Source organism: Pezoporus occidentalis, unplaced genomic scaffold, assembly GCF_034315485.1.
Source record: "Pezoporus occidentalis ecotype Australia unplaced genomic scaffold, CSIRO_AGI_Poc_V1 ctg115, whole genome shotgun sequence".
Taxonomy (NCBI): domain Eukaryota; kingdom Metazoa; phylum Chordata; class Aves; order Psittaciformes; family Psittacidae; genus Pezoporus; species Pezoporus occidentalis.
Window position 1 is genome coordinate 301,663 of NW_026912940.1, and position 26,102 is coordinate 327,764.

The 26,102-nt window shown below is 41.7% G+C and overlaps 1 protein-coding gene across 3 annotated transcripts in view; it reads left to right on the forward strand.

Annotated features, from left to right (window-relative positions):
* PRIMA1 (proline rich membrane anchor 1) overlaps window positions 1-23,683 on the forward strand; it is a 48,365-nt gene extending 24,682 nt beyond the window's left edge. Inside the window, exons 4-6 of one of the 3 annotated variants that reach the window (XR_009968293.1) lie at window positions 3,248-3,377; window positions 17,326-17,553; window positions 19,249-23,683. Coding sequence is in view for 2 of the 3 variants with exons in the window: in XM_062637653.1 (XP_062493637.1) it covers window positions 3,248-3,377; window positions 19,249-19,348 (230 nt within the window). In the remaining variant the exon portion in view is untranslated. Of the gene's footprint in view, window positions 1-3,247; window positions 3,378-17,325; window positions 19,138-19,248 lie in introns of those variants that run through there. The other 2 variants (XM_062637661.1, XM_062637653.1) reach the window with 2 other exon arrangements.
* The last annotated feature ends 2,419 nt before the right edge of the window (window positions 23,684-26,102 follow it).

The window sequence follows — 26,102 nt, forward strand, 5'->3', positions numbered from 1 at the left end:
AGTGGATTCTCTCTGTCTTTCAAATAGAGATGCCTACGTGCAAATTATGCAAATGTATCAAAATAATAAAGCAAATAAGAGGAGACTAGAACCCTGCCTTAGCCAGCAGATCAACAGGTCTCTGTGACGTACGTAGAGGTTGGTAGAAACCTGCATCTCCAGTTCTTTTTAAGTTCCAACCAAGACTGATAAAACACTTGAGGCCCTTGGAATATGAGCCTGCCTTTAAATAAAATCCAGTCTTGCTTCCTAGCATGCTAATTAAAAGTGCATGGCTGATTCAGGCAGCCGTGCAATAGCAAGAGGAGTGCTGCAGGCATAGACATGGCAGGGTTTAGCCTGTTGTTGAGTATACAGTATTAAAAAAAGGCAGATGTCTTATAAAGATGATTACGCCAGCACTGTTGACCTTTCTGCAAGAACAGGAATAAAAGCAGGAGGGGAAACAATAATCAGTTTTGATTTATCTCAAAAGCACTCTTCCTTTTTTAGGCATGAAGCTACTGCTGATGTAGAAAGGTGAGGGAGGTCGCTGTCACCCTTCTATGTCACGTCAGTGCACACTCACCAGCTGCTTGGAGCTGAGCCTGTGAGTGGATTGACACACTCAGACCTCAACCAGAGACACCTCCCCTGGGACTGCACATGGGAGCATGGGTCACTGCCTCCCTTAGATATTTTCCGGCTCAGCCCTGTGTTTGGTTTGTGTTTTGTTTTGCTTTGCTTTGTTGGACTGGTGGATGAGTGAAAGCTGGTGGGAAGGCATGCCCTGATGCAGACTCCCTGGCTCAGCACCGCTGCTGAGGACTACACAGAGGCACCAACTGATCCCAGAGTAGCCCCCATGATGGAGCACTTACTTTCTCCTGACAGACTTGGTGTTACTTTCTAATGGCCCAGCATTCCCATGCAGAGCAATTAGCCTACAACCCATACCACAATGGAAAGTAATAACCCTGACCAAATTAATGTTAGGAGTACTAGATTTCCAAAATCTGAGCTTTAGAAAGTACAGCCATGACTACTAAATATAACCTGAGGGAATATCCAAGGATTCCAGTTCCTGTTTCTATATTCTGTTGCAGGCAGTACAAGTATGTGTGCTTTTATAACATACACAAAGTAATTTAGTGCTTAACCCAGAAAATTAAAATGGCTTTGTGGTTGGTTTTTGGTTTGGGAAGCTCAGGACAATTTTGAGTGTGACCCACTCTGAGATTTGCTAAAAAGAAATCAGAGGTTTCTTTGTAATTTTATGTAATTTTATGAGAACCTCCTTTCTGCTCTATTTTTGTGCCAGGGCATTGAGGGAAACCCTCTGTAGCTGAGCTAATCTTTCCTGGTATGCACATTTCTGTCTGGAGCCATGTGTGTACAGATACCTGCTAACATTAGAACTGGAGCTGTGTCTTTATGCTGAGCCTTCAAAACAAATCTAGTCAAAGAAAGCAACCATGTAAGATTTTTGTGGTGCTGAAATAGCCTGCAGGATGCCTTTGCTCTAAAAGTACATTTTCATTAATTTTTTTTTTATTAAGTTGGATCCAGCCACCTGCTGTAGGTCTGAAATGGGTCTGTTTATTCATTGTATTTATTTAGGCCTGGTGCTTTTGGGAATAGCGGAAGGTGCTGGCCCTCTAAGAGTAAACCTAACCAACTGTCGTACTTCATACATTTTAAGGCCAGGAGAAAGAAGACATGGTGCTCGTGCAGACCTTCCAAAGACAGAGAATTTTCTGACTTACATAATTCTTACTCTGTCTCCAATCTCTTTAGCTGAATTTAGACTTACTTATTTTAGGAAAAATGAACAGTCTAGCTTAAACTATTTTTTTTTTCAGTTAAATACCAGAGCTGATACACTACTGTAATGGATAGTTACCCTTAATGATAATAATTACCTGTTTCTAATCTATTCACCTTTCCTGAGTCATTTACAAACTCTACTAGTACCCAACACCCTATTTTGGGGGGAGGAAGTCACTCTTAAAAAAACCACATTGTCTCAGCAATGACTTCCCATTTATAGGAGTTTGAGACATACCAGTTGTCAGACTTTAACTCAGTTTATGTGTGCTACACCGTATAGCTCTATAGTTTCATAAATCCAACATCACGTGGAATTAAGTTGAATATCATACCAAAGACTGAAGTTATCACACCAGCACCAGTACATCTATTTAGCAAACCAGTAATCTCCTCAGAAAATAGCTACTTAGTTTGACAAGATGTTTTTTCCTAAACCTATGCTGCTTAGCATCAACTATTTATTACAATATTTTATTAATTGAGACATATTTTAACTTGTGCAGCTGTTTGTGATGTGTATAACTAGAAGTTCAGAATATAGGATATATTTTGCTATATTTAATTCTCTCCTCTGCTTAACTGAACATGTAGATTTAGACATTTCCATTGAATGATTCATTATGCAACTTCATTTAAGGTGACCCAAATTCTCCTAGAGTTTATGTGATTGCACACACTGCAGTAGGGGTCTCTTCTGCCTCTGCAAAACACTGATACTGCTCATGGCATTGTCTGTTGCTCACCATCCTTTAGGAAATGTGTCCCCCTCAAAGCACAGGAGAAGGAATACAGCCCTGAAGGAAAATATTTTAACCAAGTGCCGCCGGTATTCCTTCCAATGCAAAATATCGTTTGTATGAGTGGTACTTACATAGACATTTCCTACATATTAGACATACCATTCAAAGACAATGTAATGAGCAAGAAGCTTGTCAACTATAGTCCTCTAAAGCAATTAATAAATGTAATAAAATTCCTGTTCTTTTAAAACAGATCCCCCTTCCTCGCTCCAAGGTTACAATGATAGCAGCTGCAATACTGATGGGTAGGCACTGCTGTGGCTCCCGGTAAAGCTCCCCTAATGGGGTTTGAAAGCCTGCCCTTATCAGCATAACACGCTTCTCTAAAACTAAATCCAATGCAGCAAGAGATACCTAATGCAGAGGGAGAAGATATTTTCTATGTGTAGCAGAGCTGAGCACCAGGTTGTGGACAACACTGACACAGAGAATTTGGTCATCTGAGGGCCATGACAACTAGAACCAACCAGAGGAGTTGATTGCTTAGGAAAAAATTTGCATCTTAAAGGTGAAATATTTGCATGTCTGTATCTGTCTGTGGCTCTGACTTAGTGCTATTGCATGGGTGACTGAAGCGTATCTGATTATACACTATTCATTTGGGAGAACTCATGTATTTTTCCACACTCTTTTTACAGCTCCCAAATCTACCTTTTGTCCCACTGAAGAAACCTGGTGGCCAGGCCTGGTTATTATCATTGCAGTATGCTGCGCCACGCTAGTGTTCCTCTTTGTAGTTGTCATCATTTGCTACAAAGCCATAAAAAGGTAAGACTCCAGATGCTTTTACTGTGCTTAGGGCAATGCAACCCCACAAAGCTTGATCCAAGGCTTGGCTGACACCTTGTTTTGTTTAAAGACATCCTAAAGGCAAAATGCATCCTGTAGTCAATGTGTGTTTTCATTGTAAAGTCACTTTATGTACCATATCCTGCCTGTTTAAATGGTGAAGTTCAATGCACAGTCATGTCTATGAGGAGGAGAAAAACTAGAAATGCGATACAGCCACAATGTTCAGATTAATAATAATTTCCCCAAAGCCAAATTGCTGAAGGTTGCTGCAGAATGTCAATAGCTTTGGCTTGGCCAAGTGTAGAGGTAGAAAACACTGTCTTACCACTTCTGGAAGTATTCAGAATTTACATGTGAGGTTTTTGGCTCAGGCCCATCACTGATTGTAGTATTTCAAATTGATGCAAGTTCTTTTAACTCAAACTCTAGGGTAATTTATATTGGTTTTCATTTGGAGGCTCTACTTCCAATTTCTTCTTGCTTCTGAATTCTCATCTAGAGAATCAAATGCAAAAGCTGTCTCTTTTAGTGTAAAAGCCAGTGTAAAGCCTATGTACAGCATGGTGCTGTAGTAAGCATTTCAGCTCACTGTCGTTGTAATAGATGAGCTTGCATAGGCCTCCAGCAGTTAGAAAGTATTGTCTTCAGTTACATAGAAAAATGGGAGTGGGAATAATTTCTTCATCTGATAATATTTCGTATTTCTGGTGGAAGAAGTCAAAACTTTTAACATTTCTGTATGAATACTCCAACTGCAAGTCCAAAGTGTCAGTTTAGAGAAGAAAGTAACTTGGGAATTGTATCCTGGATGGAGGGAGTTTCTTTCCTCCTCTATTGGTTTCAGTGTGGCTCTGACAACACCTTACAGTCATGGCTTCATGGTGTCACTGTTTCATACAGTAGGTGTATTGCACAGGAGCTGCTAGTACAGCCGGGTGACCCAGCTGCAGTAGAGAATGCAGCATGCAATCCATAACTCTCCTGAGATACTGCAGTGACAAATGAATTGCAGCTTGGACTAAAGTTTTTTTTTTTAACTTTGTGATTTTTGAGTGATACTAAAAAAAAAAAAAAGGAAAAGAAATGAAAAAATGAAAATACCTTTCATGGAAAATATTATCTGCATGAAAAAAACTGCAAGATTTTTGGTGAGCCTCAATGGGGATATCACAGTGATGGAGCATTGCACATGCTTTGTAGTTGTCTGAAAAATTTATGCAGGATTTGGAGGATAATGTATCCAAGAGCATAAAAAAGGAAAACTTCAAATGAGAAGACAGAAGTCTGTATTTGATTTCTTGTTAAATTTACATAAGTATCTTTGCTGTTCTAGTTTAGCTAAAATGAATGCTTATTAGTTTTAAGGATTTGGAAAGCTTTCAATCTGCTGACAGGACTTGTAAAAAATCATTTATGGAGGACTGCAGTTGGAGTCCAATTAGATTGGTATCACACTGCAAAGTCTCTTACTTGTAGTTCCTACATTGTACATCCTACCATTGGCTGCTCATAAGGGATTGGTCCAGTTCCATGTGTAATTCTATTAGTTTCTATTAGTTTCAAAACCAGTTATTGCACTTACCTTCCTACTGCCAAATTGTGAATGATTTCTGCCAAGGCTGCAAAATATACCTATGGGAGCAGAAATTCTTCAGGGCAGTTTGTGCCTAGTGAGGAATTGCTTGTCAAATCTGGTGCTGGTATATGGGAGGAATTGAAAAGAAATATAAACAGCAAGTTTAGAGCTGCCTTGAAAAGGCTTTGGGAGTTCACATAACAGTCTTATGCTTTGTGTTGGTGAAGAATAATACTGATACTTGATGAAGATACCCATTGTTTGTCAACAGTCTGAATATCAGCATACAAATCAGCTGCTTAAACAGGCATTAGGTATACAGAAGAGTGAAAATTCCTCAGATATGCTTATTGTTGACATTCACACTGCTGACAAATGCTAAGCTAAAAGCTGCTCAGACATGGGATGGACAGCTATAAAAGAAAATCTTATTAATTATATTTTTACAGGGCAGCTAGAGCATTCCTTTTCATCAATGAGTCCTTCCTGAAACAGCTCTGCTAAAAGGATGCCCTGAAGTTCCTAGCAGCATTCCCCAGTAGTTCAGGGTCCTTGATCTACTGTAAAAGATATCTTTTGATAAATGCTAGGAAATAAGGTAAGATGCTTCACAAGAGAAGCATCTCTGCCTTCAACGCAGAGTATTGTTACATATTGTTGAGCTGAATTGGCTTAAGCTAGTGTGAGAAGTGCTTCACTCTGCTTATTTACTGGGAGGCAGTGGCGGCTAGAGAAAGAGTAAGGGGGTTAATTTGGGTGATGCTGAAGCCAGGGGTCCCTCCAGTGTATTCCCAGCCTCTGGTTCCATGCTCTGCCCTGTCCTTTTCCACACCCGTATTCCCACCAGCTGGCCTCTTCAGTCATCCTCTCAGCCCTTGTTCCTGTGCATCTCCTGGAAGTGGCACCTCTGTCATTGCAGCATCTCTGACGGATCTGTCTTCTCCCCCCACTGAAGAGATGCTGAAGACTGAAGTAACTGCAGTCACCTGGTTGTAGGGTGTAGCAAGAGTTAAACGTTTTAGTAGGAAAATACAGGCAGAGATTTATTTGCACAGAGCTTGGATCTGTTGTATTAATCCCTCACTTTCATAAGAATCAAATTTGAAGTAGAAAGAAAAAGAAAAATCCTATTGTGCTCAAGTTAAAATCTCATTTACTGGTTTCAAAGGGCAAGACCCAATCAAACTCTCTCATGTCTGCTTCTCTGTAGCTGGAAGAGAGGGAGTGACTGGCCTTGAAGTATCGTAACTCCACTGTATTTTTATTCAGTCTGTATAAAAAATGTTTCTTGTGGGTTGTTTGTTTTCTCTCGTAAAAACTAAAACTTCAGCAGATCTCTGATTTTAGGCAGATCAGTGCTTCTTTGTATAAAATAACTACCAGAGCTAAGCAAGCACACTGCTACCTCTATCTCTGCATCTCCCCTGGAAATACTGATGTTCTCCCAATAGTAAGTGGTTGTAAGAAATGCTGAATTCCATTCCAGTGGATGGACTTGACCTCTCTGATCCCTGAGGGAACTAATACCATAATGTGCCAATCATCTTTAATCCTCAGGGAACTACTAGACAGGTTAAACTATTGGGAAGATACATATGGGGTGATTCTTCAAAGGCTTTTAAAGCAGTCTCTAAATTTCCTGTGTGTGATGCTAGCATCTGCAGTGTTGGACACTGTATGACTGGCATTCCAGGTACAGGTGTGCTGCTGCATAGATCAAGCACCAGAAGAGATAGGATGTGATGCTGTGTTGTGCTGCAGCATGGTTACACACATCATGATAGCATCCTTAGTCTGGCAGTGGAGAAACAGCTATTTTCTCTGGTCTTGGTGACAGAGAAGTATTTCCTTTTTTAAAAAATGTAAATTTTCTCCTAAGAAACTTTTCCATGGCACATTAGAAAAAAAATTAAGGGTTGGCACTTAGCATAGGCAGTAATTGCAGTCTGACATCTGTAGATTTCTAGAACAGCCTTAATCACTGGCTAAGGCTGAGATCTGCTGTAAGCAGAGGAACTTTTGTGCTCATTTCATGGTTAAGGAAAGTGATCTCACAACCAGTGATTTCAGTAATACATAGGAGGAGCAGATGAAAAACAGCTTCAAAATCTGGAATACCTCCAGGTAGTTCTCTTCCATGTCTGTGTAAAATCCTGCCATTCTTTCTCTTTCCCTGGAAGACTGTCACCAAAAAGTAAAAGCAGGATGTCCAAGGACAGTTCATAAACTAACACAGGAGAAAGCTGGATCATTTCAGTATTACATGGTTTGTGGACTTGGGCAAGTGCACCGTGAATGCCAGCAGCTTTAACAAATACTCATCTGGTATAAATCAGTGTGGACTCAAAAACAGTCAGTGGAGATCAGTTTCTTTAATCAGCTCTGGGATGGCTGTTTTTTAAGGGATTTTTTTAACATCTCCAAGTACCTGAAGAATAATAATAGTAATAGTAATGAGTAAGACAGTAAGGCTGGAGGGGAGTGGGAAGTAAACACAGTAAAGAGGATTAACAAGAGTTGTTTGGTAAATAAGCAACTGACATTGGGGGTAGAGGGACCTGAAGTGTATAATCCTATTTCTGCAGCTCATGGTTAGTTAGTGTCTATGTGGGGAATAAGATAGTTACATAAAAGAGAAAAATAAATCCCTGGCTCCCTGTATAAATTAAGATACTAGAGCCATCTCTGAAACCTCTAAGGGGAAAGCAAAACTGACCCTCCTGGTCTCCATGCCAGCTGATGCTCCAGCTATGCAACACGGCAAGACGTGTTTCTGATGGTTTTCCAGCATGTGGAAAACATGTATTTAATATTTTCAGAACATCCACACAGTCTGAGATGACTCATGAGCAGCCCATTGTGCCTAAGGATGTGACTCCTTGGCTCTGATGGAATTTAGGTAGGATGTATTCCTCTGCTCTCAGATGTACCACAGGGTTTGCTGACAGTCCTCTTGCTAAGTCAGCAGAAAAAACAGGCTGATAGAAGCAAAGTTTTACATGTATAGCTTTTACTCACTATTGTTTGTCAAGCCACTGTTTTGTATGTGTTCCAGAGCCTGAGAGAACAGTACCATAAATGTCTACAAATGAATTTCCTTGAATAGGCACTGAGTTCACCTTCAGATAGTAATTAAATGGAAGAAAACATTGTGCTGAAATAAAATAACAAGTCATATTTGAACTGTCTTAAAATTCATTGCTCAGGTATTTTCTAGGGTACTTTGCATTAGTGTATGATTTATGGACACTGTATACTGCAAGGTCTAGTTTCAGTAGCAGGAACAAAGTTTTGAAAGTTGGTTTTGTTTAACAAAATGAGGCAGATGCTTGCAAGGGGAAAACACTGAGGCTTTCTTAAGGAGGGCAGTAAGTGGGAGTGAGGCTGTGGTGAGCGGACACACTCATGGTGCTCAAAAGAAAGAAGAAGAAGGTATGTGGGGGCAGATCTTTGCATCTTTAGTGCAATTTGTTGACCTCAAACTAGTTCAGCTCTGCAAAAGGGGTCGACCCCTAAGAAGTGCCATTTAAAAGGGCATACAGTCTTCATCAGGAAGACATAAGAATGTCACTGAAGGCAGTTGAAACACGAACTTAAAAATAGTGGAAAATCTAAGGAAAAGACTGCCATACTGTATACTGGTTATTTTTTCCACAACTGGAAAAAATATACTGGTAAAAATATACTGGAAAAAATATACTGGTTATTTTTATCAACAACAGGATCAGCATCTACCACTGAGCATCACTATCCAGGTCTTCAGTCACCTCTAACCAAAGCCCAACATCCCCTTGGGTTGCTTAACCTCTATGCTTAGTCATCTCCCAGTGGTGAATCCTTGGACTACAGATGATCTACTAATGACAATTTAAATACTCTGAGCAATCTTTCTGCAAAAGATCCCATTTTTTAATCAAGAAATGAGTTCATGGAAGCACTGAATGGTTGAGGTTGGAAGGGACAACTTGAGATCCTCTAGCCCAAACCTGTACTTTAACAGTCAGCTACAGCAGGTTGCCCAGGTCAGTGTCCACCTGGGTTTTGAATATCTCCACAGATGGAGAGTCCATAACCTCTCTGAGTTCTTGTTAGTTTTATTGTGTTCTTTCACACTATCACTATTTATTAAACTAAATGTAGCCTTGCTTGATGGAAACTGTCTGCTAGTACAAGGAAAATCAGTTGTTCTTCCAAACAGTGTTGAAGTCTGGGTGTTGGTTATGCAACAGTTTCCAGGGTAGTATACATGAGACAAACCTCAATTTTAAGTAAAATAGCAGAAATATTGCTGCTACTAACTAGCATGCTCACTTCACAGATCAAGGGCTGAGGAGTAAAGTGGATAAAACAGCCTTTCATTTGGAGAGATAGCTGAGCCAACTCACATGGGTGGTGCTGTGCAGCAGTTTGCTTTCCTGTTGCCTGTGCAGTACATGTTGGTCAGATAAGCAAGAGGATCTGCTCTTCAGTGCTGTCAGTCTGGGATTTTTATAATTAATACATGTTTGCATAACTATTATAGTGAGGGATTTCTCTCTCTCTTTTAAGTTATACCAAGATGTTTCTCATAACTGGGAATACGGGAAGCCTTCGGAAGGCTGTAGTCTTTAGCATAAAACAAGTGGTCCAAGTGTTTCACAGAGTCCTCTCCTGTGGGTCATTTTGCACTTGTTCACTCCTGATTTGTGGTATATTGACAAAGATGCCAACGGAACTCTGTAGAGCATTATGGTCTATCCTGTGATCAATTAACTTTTCACTGTGACCAGAAACAAACTTCCCACTTTTCTCTTCTGTGCTGCAGATGAGGGTACCAGATTGAATGGGCAGAAGTCTTGCAGTAGATTCAAGTATTATACAGTCACTGCCTCCATGCAACTCTAATAGCTATGGGTGGGTTTTACAGGCTCATGCCAGAATATAATGCTCAGGCTGGTCTAATTGTATTGGTTGAAATATTCCTGTTTTACTCCTGCACAAATTGAAGATACAAGTGGAGCTTTGAAACGTACCAAAGAGTTGCCAGGTGTACCATGAGTTTATTATTACAGTTTTTCTTGAAGCCATAACTTCTGAAGAAATCTGAATAAATCTGAGATCAGGGTTCTCTTCGCCAACTAGTCTAAAAACTGACTTCACACTCAAGGCTCTTACATACCCAAGGTCCTACAAGGCAAAAAAAAATAGAAAAGGTTTCTTAGAAATCCATTAAATTCTTAACCTAATAATAGTTTTTACAAGCTGACACAAGGGCATTTGTGGCTGACCCTGCTGGTGAAAAGCCACAGCTGTGGCTGAGATGTACCCAGCACAATGTGTAGGGAAATTTAAAGAAAGTTATTGGCTTGTATCTGGGATATTTGAGCTTAGGACCGTGTTTGTTACAGCCTGCAAGAGCCCAGCAGCACCCTGGGGTGCCTGGGGCAATCTTTTTTATGACTCAGAGGAAAATGTACCCATGGTAGTAGGGTGGCGGATCCATTACTCCATTATTCTGTATCACTCAGAAATTCCCTCTATACAACGAGAATCCCATAGGAACCTGCTGGGTGCTTTTATTGCATCCTTTTGCTTTCCACAAAAGATTTGCAGTGCATCTGGAGTCAAAGCAGTAAAGCCTGATTTCTCCAGTGGCTGAACAACTGCATCTCCCAGTGGGGTTAGTGGACACAGTGGATTTGCAGGAGGTCTAAAATCCTAAAAGGTAGAACAAGAAAGCCAGGAAAGTATGGGAAAGCCCCAGAAGTTCCTATGTGCCCCACACTGCCCCAGGCAGGCTCTGCCCAATCTCATTTTGATCTTCCTCAGGGTTACAAGAAGCCAAACCTGCCTGTGGAGCACCTAAGCACCAGTCAGTCCCCTATCCATCACACGCATTCAGCCACCTTCAAGATGACTGGGACTGTTCAGCGCACCTCTCAGCCCTGTGTCCATGCCCCATTGCTCCCCAGTCTCTGTCCTTTCTTCTTTTCTGCAGAGGTTTATTTCCTGCATCACCCCCGCATTGCCCTGAATTTGACCGTGCAGAAGATACCCCTCCCCACTGGACCTTTCAGCATGCTTCTGGCCAGCAGCCCTGGGTTGGCCCTGCCCTTGGCTCTTCTAATTCATGGCTTCTACCAATTTTGACTTTGATGCCTGGCTCTAACGCAGAGTGCGGTGTGCAGAGACCCAAGGGAAAGGCAGAGCTCAGGGAACAGCAGGAGCTGCGCTCAGACATGCTTCCTTCTGTCAGCCAGAGGTAATGAGGCAATGGCAGTGTTATTTCCCACTGTAATCTGTGTGCATAGTTTCACACCTTTGTATAATTAGTCACAACAAGGTGTGCAAACAAGATCTCGGCTTTTCCATGCCCTCAGGTGTTGATAAAGAAAGGCTCAGGGAAGCTTGTCCTCACAAGCTGGTTTCATGGGTCTCCACTGCTGTGAAGGGAGGTCAAATCATACACACCGCTGCCTTGCTGTGCTGTTTGCTGCCATGCAGCCACACTGCCTGGGGAGTGAAAGGATGCAGACAGGGTCCCTCTTTGCAGTGCTTTGATGCTCCTCTAGTGCACGTAGATCACTTGCAGCCATTCTCCAGCCCATTGCAGCTGTGCTGCCACCACTTGTGAGGCTGCGTGGTCTGATTTCTGCTCCTTCTGTCCTTCCTTCTCTGCACCCCCCATACTTATTGCTGAATATTTATCATGCTTTGGGGTTGCTAAGCAGCACACAGCTCCCTGCTCAGGAGAGCCTTATGTGGAAGGCAAGACATGTAGTAGGTCCACATGGTCCTGCTCTGCCACATGCTTAGCTCACTCTGACTCTGGTGTCCCCTCTGTCAGCAGGCACGTGGCCACTCCCTACAGTATGGCTGGGCTGGAGAATGATGCTCTGGTTTGTCTGTCTTGGAGAGTTGTTGGCAAAATGTCCATGTCAGCGTTTGTGGAGACGGGCATCACGACATCCATTCCTTAAACTAGTGCCAGGTAATGGAGTGAAGCACTAATAGGGTCTGATGTGTAGGATCTGATCCTAGCTGTGTGCAGGGCAACTGTGTGAAAACAGGTTCATTCCTTATTCTGGCCTTTAAAAAGAGGCTATACAAGGAGGCAGAGAAATGGTGCCACCTTTGGTGTCTGCTTCTAGAGGCAGTAGCATGAAACCTTATGAAAGATGTTAACACACCCAAGCAGGGGGAACTGCAGGCTAACCTGGTTCTTCCCTTCAGTTGCTCTGAGCCCTGAGAAGCAAGCTGAACTGAAGTCCCTCCTCAGAAATTGTGCAGTCACAATTGTCTAAAGCCAATTGCTCCCAAAATCACTCCCCAAAAGCCAATTGGTCTCTAAAGCCAAACAGCCCTAAACTGCACAAAACCAAGTCTTTGTGTAGACATCAAGGTATTTGACGGACTTGCTGAGTCCTCTGCCTCTGCATGGATTTGCCCCATTTGCACACCTAGAGCATGGGAAATCTGTGACCACCCTATGCTGTCCACTTAAAGTGAGTTTGCATTTATCTTGTAAAGAGCAGGGTCTGGCTCTGCAGACTCTTCTTTGTGAGTGAAGTCAGAAGCTTGGAAATTAGTGGTCTTGCTGTAGTAGGTGGCAGAGACAGATTGCCTCAAATGCGAAGTGAGCTAGATTGTTGCAAAGGACAGTTCATTTTACAGGTTTTTATTTTCTTCTCAGCTCTTTACATTTGTTTGTGTTGCAGACACTTCTATTAAAGGCGTTTCTATGCCAGAATATCTGCAGAAATGTTGTTTCATCTGCACAGAAGTTAATCATAACTATGTAAATAATTTTGTGAAATTCTGTTTAAATGATTCTGTGAAACAGCAGTAGCCTTGTTCTGCAGGGATCAAGTCTGTCATTCAGGTTGTTGCCTATGTTAGCGAGGGAAGAAATAGCAAGGTAGTTATCTACATTCAGCAAAAATCTGGGCACAAAGTAGCACAGATCAACTTTGTTTGGGGGATGGAAAAGTCCATTGCCTAAAATGGCAATATCTACAGTCACTTGGCTGGTGAGAGGCATACTGTCCGAGACAGCAAGAGAGCAATGAAGAGCAGCCCTTGCTCATCTCCTCTCCCTGCCCCTTATTATTCCAACCCCACATTTTCCAGCACTATTGCTCATCCTGACCTTGAGCACAGGACATCAACAGCCAGCCAATTTATAGGCATGGTATTCCTGCGCCTTTTCCCACCTCTACTTTCCCATGCAATATTAATACATTTTTCGCAAGGACAACTTCTAATTGGGAACCCAGGTAAATAGTCTTTTACTGGCCTCACTGTAGCTGAGCAGAAGCAGGTAGGTAGTTATCATGTGTTGTTCAATGTATATGTTTAGATGTGTTGTCTATATAAAAAAAGCAAGGTATTGATCAGGATTGGTACAGCTGGGCCCTTGAAAGCCGTGTTTCTCCAGATTTCCTAATACATGTTTGTCAAGCACTTTGAGTAGTGATAGGTGTTGTTCAGTCTGTTTCAGAAGGACTAGAGAATTTTAAGAGAAAGGGCTCTGGGCTTCCACTGGTAGTTTTGTATTTCTGAGTGGGACATAAGCAGAGGAGTGTTTGTTGCCTTCATGCCAGCACCTGTGAGAATATACATGTCTCACTTTTGCGTGTGTCACACGTGTGCAGAAACGAAATCTCAGACTTGCATAGTCATTCAGCTTGTGGCACAAAAGCCCAGGGATTGTGCACAGTCCAGTTTGGGGGCAGCCTTAAATTGCTGTCCAGCATTACACAGTCTCCATGACTTTGATTTAGTCAGATGCATAATGCCAGTAATACATCCAGTCTGCTCTTGTGTGGAAGATGTTCACAGAAGGGCTCCAGGAAATGGTATTTTCTTCCCACTTCTGATCTGCACAAAATGGCAGGGGGGGGGGGGAAAGTAGGAGAGTGTACTGCTTTCATTATCAGCAGTTACCCATTCCCAGCCACCATCCAGACCCAGTTGCCATAGAAGAGCAACGCACCCTGTGTCCAGCTCTGACCATAGGTATTTCCTTGATCGCTGAGAATCAATCCCAGGGAAACTGAGGCTGCACCTGGAAAGATTTCTCCTGTTACACTGGTTGTTTAAGTTCCCTGAAGCAGTTGATATTCCATCTTTGATATTTCAGGATGGCAGCCGAGACATCTGAGTAACATGGAGCTGGAGCAAGGCTCTTGAGTTACCCTGTCTATCCCCAGTATTGTGGGCGCTGTGGCATTTGGTCCTTTCCGTAAACACATCAGTATCCTTCTTGAAGCTGTATAGTTTTCCTGCTCTCCTTTTCCCTCTTCCAGCAGTCTCTGTTCAAACTGTTATTCTTCTGAGAGTAAAAGAAACTTTTCTGCATCTCCAGCCTAAATTTAGCTATGGGTTCTTCCTATTTCTTCCTTTCAAATGCCCTTTCTGGAGTTCCTGAGATCAATCCCATCCCCTCTTTCTTTTCATTATACTGGGTTTTTCAAGCTTGCTTATTGTCTTCTACAAGAAATAAGGACAGAAATTTGAGCTGTCTACTATTTGTAAATTATAGATGTGCAACAGAGTTACATATAATCTCAGTTATCTGGGTGCTACACATATACTGAGAAACCCAGGCTGTTTCTGCATTGCTCACTTAGCATGAGCTGAGCTCCGTGAGCACACCTTAGCTGCCTACACTGCTCTGTGGCAGGACAGGCCTTTGAGGAGCAGGAGTGTGCCCAGCTCACCCCCAAAGGGCACTGCCAGTGCACAGGCATGGCCACCCTCCAGACATGTTTTGGTTTTGTTCAAAGCAGGGTGCCTTCATTCCATGAATGTAATGTCTTTTTTTTCCCATTTAGAGGCTTTTTGCCAGGCTGGAAGGCTGGTAACATAAGCTCATTTTTTACATTTGGCCCATTCATTTTTTTCCTTTTGTCATAAAAACATATTGACAGTGTATTCCGTGCTGAGAATGCCCAACAGATAATGGCAGCTGTAATATCCCTTCAGTCAATAAAACCTTTTAAAGCTCATTATAGGGAATGCAAAGAATCAGTTGTAATGTGAGGGGTCACTAAAAGTACTTTTATCAATTATGAGAGTTAATAGACCAGTATCCTAATAGTAAAGCTACTTCTCTTCCTTAAGGTTGTTTCTGTGTAGGGACGTAATTCTGAAGTCAGGTTAATTGAAGACTTAATAGGAAATGTAATTGTATCACCTTAGTCTCTCAGGACAGGTCTTCCTCTGTAGTATCAAAACAAATCCTCCTGAAGTCCAGCAAAGTCTGTGGAATTACTCTGACTTTGCACTGCTGACAATAAATGAAGACTAAACCCCACTTCTTAAATTTCTCAGCAACCTACTGCAGTCTGAACTGGCCAGATCCTCCCTTCAGATAGACACACGGTCAAAGGGGGAAGTTAGAATGTGACTCTCTTTCCATGGCACTGAAAAGTCTCTCCAGAGAAATGTCCTTCTTTAACATGGGTCCCATATGTCTGGGCCATAGCACCAGACTGTCCAGCCCAGGTTAGTCATTAGGCAAGGCTTGTTGTGGGCAGCTGCATAAAATCTTATGGCTGTGTCCCAGAAGGCAACTGTTGTTAGTGCACTGAGCTCCTCTAGCAGGGGTCCTGTTCACAAACCAGTCTTAGAAAGTAAGTTTGCTTCTCCCATCAGATGCTGTCACAGGAACTGATTCAACTCCGAAGGCTGGTGGCCAGCATGAATCAAACAGATGTTTGATGAACATCCCCAGTACTGAGATGCAAACAGCCTCCATTCACATTCTCTATGTTCTTATAAACATTCAGGTTATTCAGAGAGATGGTCTAGTTATGGAATAACATTACAAAATTCATTCTTCCATTCCTTCCCTGTATCTGCTAACTCAGGATGTTTTTGAAGTGTTGACTGTAGCCCACATATCATCTCTTCTGGTCTTCCAGTAGTGAAGTCTAGCCAAGAGCTCTAAACATAGCTCCCATAGGTACTGCTAGCATCAAAGCTTAGGAGATGAAGCTGAGTGAAAATAGACTTACAGATACTTATCCTGTTTCTTGAGCAACTTTTGTAACCCATGAAGATGCTGCTGCAGCTGGATCTCTACTAGTATATAACTAGCTTAGATATTTCTGCTGTGTGCTGGAGGCACATCAAGACAGACCAATTCTATGAAGCTAAGCAGTGTGTTGCATGAGACCCACATTTATAGAAAATAAACATGTCCAGTGAAGACAGGCTGAGAGAGTTGGGGTTGTTCAGCCTGGAGAAGAGAAGGCTCCAGGAGACCTTATACTAGCCTTTCACTACCCAAAAGGTAGTACCCAAAGGGGTCTACAAGAAAGCTGTAGAGAGACTTTTTACAAGGACACATAGAGATAGGCTAATGGGTAATGGCTTTAAACTGGAAGAGGGTAGATTTAGATTAGATGTAAGGAAAATATGCTTCACTATGAGGGTGATGAGGCACTGGAAGAGTTCGCCCCAAAATGTTGTGGCTGCCCCATCCCTGGAAATGTGCAAGGCCAGGTTGGATGGGGCTTTGAGCAACCTGGTTTAGTGGAAAGTATCCCTGCCTGTGGCAGTGGGGATGGAACTAGATAATCTTTAAGGTCCCTTCCAACCCTAACTGTGCTATGATTCTATGAAAATTATTAATTTTTATGTGTTAATAGCTAATGAAATATTCATGATATGGAGAAGAGCTTTGAAGTCATTGCACATACAAGCAATACATCTTCAGCTCTCTGATTTTCTGATTTGCTTCTTCCCTTCTGCCACTTTGCCCCAGGGATCAGCAGACGCACATGTGACCTAGCCCATGCCACCACTGATGCAGGGGGGGCAGGCAAGCTGCAATGATGCTCGATGGTCTTAACTCTCCTCAAAGCTTCAATAAGCCTATAAGTAACAAGGCATAATAAAGTCCTGTTTAAATGAAAAGTCTGGTCATCTTTTGTTTGAATATATATAGAGATTTGAAATATATAGAGATTTTCTGAAGTGTGTGCAAGTGAGACATGAGGTGAAACCCTCCCCTAGTACTCTTATCAGACCTTACAGACAGGTCTACACCAAATTTACACCAGTAGCCAAAGCTGGCAGGGAGAGTTTCGTGAAATATACAGAGTTTTGTTACTAGACATGATAAAGGGTCAAAACCTCTGTTTCCTCTTGGAAGTTTTCTAAAGACAGAACATATAAATTATATTTGAAACTGCATCGTTACATTCACCTTTACACAGGACTCTGCAGAGAACCGGTACAAGCCAATATGAATTTCTTTTATATATAAGATTTATAATGTGATCAGAACCTCATTTGAAATTTAAGTTTGACATGTGAAATACGCTATTAAATGGTGGTTTAATGCTTTCTTGATTTTAGGACTCATGCAAATTAATGCATGCATGGTGGAGAGGTCATTATGGACTCTGACGCATGATTTCAAGCATGTACTAAGCTGTACAGAGTTGCATGTTCCTTTCATTCACAGATGTTTGGCATGAAGAGAGCACCAATTTGTTTGCTAAACATCAAAGCACAGTGTGTAGCAAATCATACTGTAAAGCAATGCAAAGCACTTGTTAGCAAACAAGTTTCACCTGCCACCAAGTAAGTATGTCAAATATGGATAGTTCCCTACTCATTCCTTCATTAATTTGAAACATCCCTTTTACAAGTGAGGAGCAAACCTGGAATGGAAATGCATAAATACATGGCTATAGCACTTCATCTGAAAGGGGGCTTGGCGTACTGCATATGGGAAGGTGATGCATAATCTAACTCATCAGGCAGAAAATGGGATAAAAGCTTTCCCCTTGGTGTGTAAGAAGAAAACGTGCATGTTTGGATATCAACAGTCAATGAAATTTGAGGTAAAAAAGAGTTAGTGACACACAGAGCTAATGGTACAAAAAAGAGCTACTGCCCTAATGTAAAAGGGCAGTTGAAAAATCACAGCAGGCCAAAATGATTTTGCATTTTTAAATACATAAGTCAGTTTTAATCACTGTGACAAGTGCATACAAGTCTCCCAAGCCATGCTTCCAAAGTGTGTTAGTGCCCCTGGTGTAGTAGCACCAGCAATCTCTGCCAGTGTCTGCAGATAGGTCTTACCATCTTAGGAGAGTCTACAGACTGCCTGTGTCTGTGCTGGGAGACCAGCCTGGGGAAGGGAAAGAGCAAATGGCAGGTCTTGGGGAAGAGAAGCTGAAACAAAAAAGGGGGAGGAAAGGAAAAAAGATTTTCAGAAGAAAAGAAAGTTGATCTTGGAATCAGTTCTAGAAAAAAAGGAAAAAGATAAAAATGAGAGGAAGACATTTTTAACATGAAGAAAGAAGAGGAAAGCTAGACAGGGAAAGAAAATGGAACTGAAAAGAGTAAGAGAAGTATTGCCTTCAGATTCTCCATGCCTCTTGTCAGAGTTGCGGCAGGGTGGATGAGTGCTTTACAATGTCACGAAAGACAGGCACAGGACCTTGTGACAGATACAGACTGGCACAGCATGTTAATGGCTGAAAAACGGTTCAACAAACCCTTAGTCTCAACAACTCTTAGTCCCCCTTCCTTTCATCTCCATTCTCTAACAGCTGGAATCGTGGCTAATATTAACAAACCTTAACTCTTACCGGCTGAAAAGACACATATGTATCACAATCAGAAGTGTTTCCTTCAAGATAACCAGCAAAGCAAATTTATCTTCCTGTAACTCTCCATAAATCTTTCATTAATACTTTGCTGAAATTAAATGCTATTAATCATTTTTTATTAATTGTTGTTTTGTTAAACTGTCAAGAAGAATAGCACAGACTGACTGTTGTATTACATTTATCTATAATTTTTGCTCTCAGAAGTTCCTTAAACTCAAGGCACTAATGTCTGCAATATCTGTGTGGAAAGCATAAAGCTTTTTCCTCCTCCTATGTTTAAAGCTTCAGCTTTAAATAAAGGTCTTTTGAGAAGTCATGGGGAAACACCTACATGATGTAACATGGTCTTTCAGGAAAATTTTGCTCAGGTCTCCCTTGTCAGAGTCATGTTAAAATCACAAATAAGACAATTTTGCTCCATGATGCGCAGATGCATGTTAGTTTTCTGTACTTGCTGGCCATTCCCTCAACTGTCTCACAATTAGCGTCAGTGGTTACCAAATGATTACCAGTGGCCACCAAACAAAATTAAAAAGGTGGTTGGTACTGGGGGCTGGTAACTTGCTTTCAATCTGTATTGACAAAGAAGATGTTTATCTCTGTCCTTTCTTCTCCCCACAACCCTGCCTATACATCACCGAACCTGGGATCACCCAAGGAAACCAATGAGAAAAGAAGAGAACGGGACCAGTCAGGCCGAATATGCAATGACCTCATCTCAAAACAACAAAACAGTTGATAACAATGCGGTTGTATAATCCCCAAAACCCCACAGGAGGTGGTAAACTTTCAAAGCACACACTTGGGAGTACGCAAGGTGGGTGAAATAAGGCAAAGAATGGAGTTCTGTGGCCAAGGTCTTAATTTCAGAAATAGCGCACGCATCAGTGATTCAGAAGAGTAAAGCAGGCTGCTCCACAGGCTTGCTGCTTCTCCAAAAGGAGGATAAACTTGCCCACCCAGGCTGCCTGGAGAAAAGGCCTCACAAAGGCATAAGCATTGCATGCTGCATCTCGTGAAAGCTATGTCACGATGCCTCACGCTTCTTCTTATCTTCCCCCCACTTTTAAGTGTGAATTCAAAAAAAGCTGCTGAGGTAGGATCTTTTGAAGAGAACATGGTCTGCCAGAGTGACAGCAGCTTATTATAAATGGGTCTGAGGGCCAAGGGTGTGAGGTGTCACCTACATGCTTCTCCAGCCTGTGCAGTTCTGTATGCTTATAATTCATTCTTATCATTCTTATTATTTCATTATTAAAAAGAGAACAAAGGTTACTGTAAAGCCACTGAGCAACCAAAAATTGCATGAACTTGTGACTTACCCCAGGAAATTGATCCGCGGTGTGCTGACTATGCAGTTTCCATGGCTGAAGACTTTGCAGGCAAAAGAAATCAAAATGTAAGATTTTAGCAGTTAGCATTGCTGTGGAAAGAGAGATGTTATTAAGTGGTGCTTTGAATGTTATTACTTCATAATCATCCTCTATTTTTGCATCACATTTTTTAATCTTTAAAAAAGTTTTCCTTTGTGAAGTTCTACATGTTTCTCTGTGTTTGCATCATGCTGATTCCCCAGGGGAACACCTACAGGAAAGTTGTTTACATCTTGACATGAGCATTTGGGCAGGATTATGTTGAAAGGACTAGCAGTGCTTTCAAGTCCTCTTCATCCACTGATTAGTGTTGTTTCCTGAAAGTGTTGAGTCTCCTGAACTGACCCACTGAGGACATTGTAGTTCTGCCTTGGAGGACCACTTCTGAGGGTCTGATAAGCTGTTTGTGCCCATTTTAACTCAGTCTCTGAGTCCCCTGGGCAGAGACTGCTGTTGTGCCAAATTCAGTCTAACAGCTTAGTGTTCTACTTTCCATGATGTGGATTGCAGACTACTTAAAGAAAGCTGAATCCACCCAAATTCATTTCACATAAGATCTCAGGTTAGACTCAGCAAATAACCCTTAAGATAAAGGCAGTGAGACTAGCCAAGATGCTGGTCTTTCCACACCTCCTGAAAACTTTCCTTTTTTTCACACCTCCGTGTCTATGTCTCCATTTACCTCTGTGCTGAAAGTAGTGATGCAGTGAAAGACAGATTTCCACCCTGGCTTCTTGTCTGGATATTAAGCTTTGATACCACTCAGTCTCCATGTCTGTGAGTAACTCCCAGGCAGGCACCCAACCAGTCTCACTGCAGGATGTGGCTGTGCCCTGGCTGCCACATCCCTCAATACTGAAACACACCGATACTTTCAGTTTTATATAAGGATGTGCCTGAACTGCAGAAACCAGACCTTGATTTTGAACGCATTCCTGTCTGTGGTTGGTCTGTTGCCGGGAGTAGGGCTTGGCCTGATGGTAGAGGAAGATGATGTTCTGCAGACCTTCCCCAGTATAGCTCTAGGATGTTCAAATCAGCAGTTTCAGCTCAGGCCCATCTGTAGTTTTCTATTACCTTTTGAACAATAGGGTGTATGTAAATATAAGTATCATTTCAATGATAAAATGAAATGCTGCTATATACTGCTGTTGAGGAATATGTGGAGTTATTAAGTTAGCTTTTTAGTCTGTCATCACTATGTAAAAGTTTAGCTACATAAATTTATTTTTTAAAGATTAGACTTTCTTGAGAAGTGAATGAAATTACAGAAGTGAAAGGGAATAAGTAACCCTTTGCCCAAGAGTATGATCATTCCCTGCCATACTCACGCTGTGTGCTTGCACAAGACACAGTGATATGTTCTTAGATCCCAAGTGGGATTAAAATGACAGAATTTACACTAGTAAAGTGTATCCCAAATGTTAATTGCCTAAAGCACTAAGTCCCTAAATACTATAACAAAAATATCACAAGTATATTTCAGGAATATATTTTAATCTATAACATTTATTTTGGTGTAGTTACTTACATTTGCCTTTCTATTTTTTACTGCAGTTGTTTCTGCCTAAACATGGCATAGTTTGAGACTGGTTGCATGTTTAGCTGAGAGTATAAAGTATGAGTGCAGTTGAGTTCAGCATGATACGCTCAGGATTAGCACTTTCTCCTAAAGGTTGTTGATTTTAATTATTTCCTAATACAGCTTTAAAGGCATGTTCTGTAAGGCCAAAATCACAAAAGGGATTTGTAAGTCATTATGTCTATCAAAATGTGTCTGTTTTTGCAAGAAACAGTCTAAAGAGATGGTCACGGACACTGTCTGATTTTGAGTTTTGTCAATGGCAAAATGTTCTCTCTAGAGAAAACCCTGGAGCATGACATAACACAAAAAAACCCACCCCAGGTCCCATGAGGTTTTCCTCAGGAGAACATAAACAGTAAAAACTCCATGGAGAGCAGGGAGGCAGAGCATTTCAAGGAGCAGCACATGAGGACTAGGATTTATTTTCAGCTCTGCCACTGATCAGCTGTTTACTAGCAAGTAATTTTGCCTCCCTGTGCCTCAATTTACCCATCTGTATAATCAAGATAAGATAAAAATACCAGCTCTGTGGCAGTATTTTGAGAGATAAAGATGTAGCTTATTTGCATAGGCAGATACACACTATCCTTATATCCAACCTGCTATTAAATAAATGTATTTGGGTACATAATCACCATAATATTTCTTAAACAAATATTGTCCAGTGTGCTTTTATAATCCATTGGCCACAGAAGAGCAGCAGTAGACAGGCTGAAAGCTGCTACTCTGCTTGTCCAGAGCTTTTGCTTTCAACACTGACACAGCTGCATGGCAAATCTTGCACAGGGTAGTGGGGTTTTTTTTGCCTTTAGATTCCTGCCCAAGTACAGTTGACTACATTGCACCAAAATGTACGGTGATCTACAGAAAGTCACTTGGAAAAGCATACTGGAAGCAAATGCAAGTCCTCAGAAAAGAGGGGCTAGAACAGCAGTGTCACTGAGGAATGATTTCTAAAGTTTGCTGGTATGGTTTCAGGTTGTGTTTGATGCTCTACAGACTACTTGCAAAGGTCTTCTAAAAGAGGCTTCTGTGCTTCCTTACTGAGCTATAATTAAATGCAAAGGGAAAGGAACAGGCTTGATGGGTAAGGGCTTCATTAAGCAGTGACCCTGCATGTGGGGAACTGGCAATCGAAGATGCAGCTTTACAAGCATTTTGAGTTTCTTTTTAGCCACCAGAATATCAGGGGTGGAAAGGTCCTGCATAGCTCCATTCACAGAATAGCCAGATCCCCAGCAGATGCAAAGGTGGCCAGTTTCTATGCAGAAGCTAACTGATCTGCTCTGACCATCTCCAGACAGACTCAACACACTGCTGTGTTCAGTCTGAGGGTGAGCGTCAACTCAATTTCTTCTCAAGGATCACCACTAACAGACACACACAGGGAATGCACTTTAAGGGCCTGAGCTGCAAAGTGTTGAGTTTTTTCAGCCCTTAGCAACACCTAGAAGGTAGAGCTGAAGCTCCAGCTCTGCCACCCTACCTAGCTCAGACCCGATACAGCGGTGTGCCCAGGAAAGTATCTGTACCTTGGATAGATGATGCGAAAACAGACATGGAAGGAAAGAGGAAAGGTCTATTAAGTATAAGATATAAGTATATTGATATGTATCTATACAGAGACCTAATTGTCCAGTCTTGCATGCCATATGGTCACAGCATGTGAAGCGAGTGTGGGCCTCCTGCTTCAACCAGGTCATGACCATAGATGCTGCCAAACAATGGAGAATCAGGCCTATGGTAGATATGTATTTACAATACTCCCTGCACCTGTACAAACAGAAATATGTAATTCTAAACTGCAAAATATTGTGTTTAAATCAGTGCATGAATGTAAATATTCTAAGATCTGCCTTCTTAACTGTGTACCACATGTACAGACGAAAATGAATATTGTTTATAGGAAATCTGTATCAGTGGTTAAATGACTAAAGAGAAAAAAAAATATCAGAATTAATGTTGTCATGTTTCTCAAACAAGCCATTAATGTATATTTAGTATTTAAGGATATTGCTCAATAAGTATGTTCCGTACCAAAAACTGTGTTGCATATACAGATTGTGCAGTACCCTATTTTAAAAAGGCACCATAATTAATTTTTATTTTAAATAAAAATGTACTTGTAAAAAGTTTCTTGTGTCCTGTTGGTTATGATGTTGAGATCAGTCTGCACATTGAAGAGAAATGTTGAAGGGAAGAATGACTTCAGGGTCTTTTACTGCCCAAATTAATTCTGCTTCCTGAAATACTTTCTGTTCTGGTTTTGGAGAAGCTTGTAGCTCCTGCTCAAACCTGTGTCTGGCTGGGGTTTGGTTCTGTCTGGCCTAATCCTGCAGTTTTAGTCCCAGATATGTGCACTGCTGGTGCTTCATAAGTGAAGGAAGTGCACTCGTATATTCCTGCAGCCCCCCAGAGCTCAAGAAACCCCTTATTTTTATGCCAGAAGTGCTGTAAGTTTCCCTAACAACATACTCTGCTTTTAGACTGATTGATCTTTTACATTATACTCTGTACCATGCTTTATTTTGGTACAAGAGATAATGTGCACCATTTCTAACTCCCTGTGTGGACTTCACCCTCACCTTTCCACACAGTAAGAAAAGCAAATTACAGACCAGTCTTTAAGGAGATCAACACTGACTTGCAGTGATTAAACCTGGATCCTTTGGTGGTTCTTCTCATCTTCACCACTCGCAGTTTTATGCCTTTACCAGAGAGAGGTGAAAAGCGCAGTCTGTGTGAGGTCCTCTGAAGCCAAGGAGCCATCACAACACGAATCCTCCTTCCCAGCAGAGCTCTTCCTTCCCCATCCATAGAAGAAGCCTAAAGTAACTCCCCAGGGTGCACCAGGTGCCTAAGTGAGATCAGCTCAGCTGGAGAGGGAGGGTATTGTTTTAAACGGGGAGGCAGCTTGGTTGTCTTTAATTCTTGTGACCACTGGGAAAGAAAATGCCTCTGGAAGGCACTGCCCCCTGCTTTAGGGATCAAAGTTGCCAGGTCAACATCTGTACCTCCAGACAGCATTACTTTGAAGAAGACTGCTATGACTGGGAAGAGACCGCTGGGAAACCAGTCTGCAGGAAAAGGTAGGGCACAGCCCCAGTGAAATTCAGGTGAGGTTCCACAAGTCCTACTGACAGTAAAGATATCAGCCCAGAATTCAGTGCCATTTGTCTGAGATCTCATCAGGCTTTTGTCATTGTCACAGGAATCAATGCATGTTAAAATACGACCCAAGTGCTGGTGCTCTTCAGCAGGCAATGGGAGTATTATGTGCAAACCTGATTAGTCCAGAGCACAGCAGAAGAGCTCCAAACCTAAAACCAGGGTTGTGTCTTGAGCATAGCTGAAAACATTGCTAAATAATATGAGTCACAGCATCTTGCCATGCTGAAGAGCCTGGTGTTGCTTGGTGTGCTCTTCCTCCATTGCACAATCACTGGGAACCAACATTATGATACGAAGACAGAAATTCGATTACTGGTGTTTAATATTATTTGGAGAGGGAACAAGAGATTTGTAATGAGAGATGCAGTGTATTCTGTGATTTTGGTAATACACAATCATTATCGAGTTAATTTCACTGATTTCATCTGGACACATGTATTGCCAAGCTCTACATCATTTTAATAGATGTCCAGTAAAATTAATTTCAAATTACAGCTTTCTCCATTTCTGAAAGATGCTCCAATTTGGGCATGCTTGCTTCATGCAGGTGTAATCTTTGCCCCCAGAGCAAACAGATGGTTGAAAAAATCCACAACTGATGTTTTAGTAGGTATTAATCTTCCCTTGCTAAAGTGTTAATAGATACTTCTTTTCTATCAAAAATATCCCTTCAGAGCTGATCTTCCATTTAACAAGGATTTTATTTAAGCCATTTCCTTAAGGTTCTTTTGTAACTCTTAAACCATTTTGTAACTGTTATGTCTTAAACCACAGAAACAATTGTCTAATTGCAAACTAACAGAGAAGTTGCCCTTGAAAGTCGCCTGAATATAATTCATTTTTTGAGTATTCAGGAAAACGTACTGTGAATAATAATACCAAGATTCCTGGCAAGTTCTGAACTTGTTTTGTTTTGGTTCTCACTAAAACAAAAGTACTCACTGCCACATTTAAACACTTGTCCTCCTGCACCTGTCTTGCACCGTGGCACAGTTTGGTATATCCATAGGGGTTAACAATTCCCTGATTTGACTGAGCATTTGAACAGTGCCTGTGCCTTGCCACTGTCCTCCCAGTCCAGCCCGTCCCAGTGTGAGCAACCGTGCAGTGCTGCAAGCCCTGACAAGGGCTCTTTACCTGTGGCTAACATGGAGTATATGGGATGTCCTGGCAGCCACAGAGGGAGGCAGCAATTCCTGGATGAAGCATGCAGCCCCTGAAGGGGAATTTTCTGGGGAGAGGGAGGGATGTGGCAGCTGCTGGGCACAGGATGCAGCACGAACACCCACTTTGTGATGCTGCTCCAGTCAGTCACTGAATAAGTTCAGGGATAGCAGCAAAACGGCTGAGGATGGGGGTAAGTGGTCAAACCCCCTTTATCAC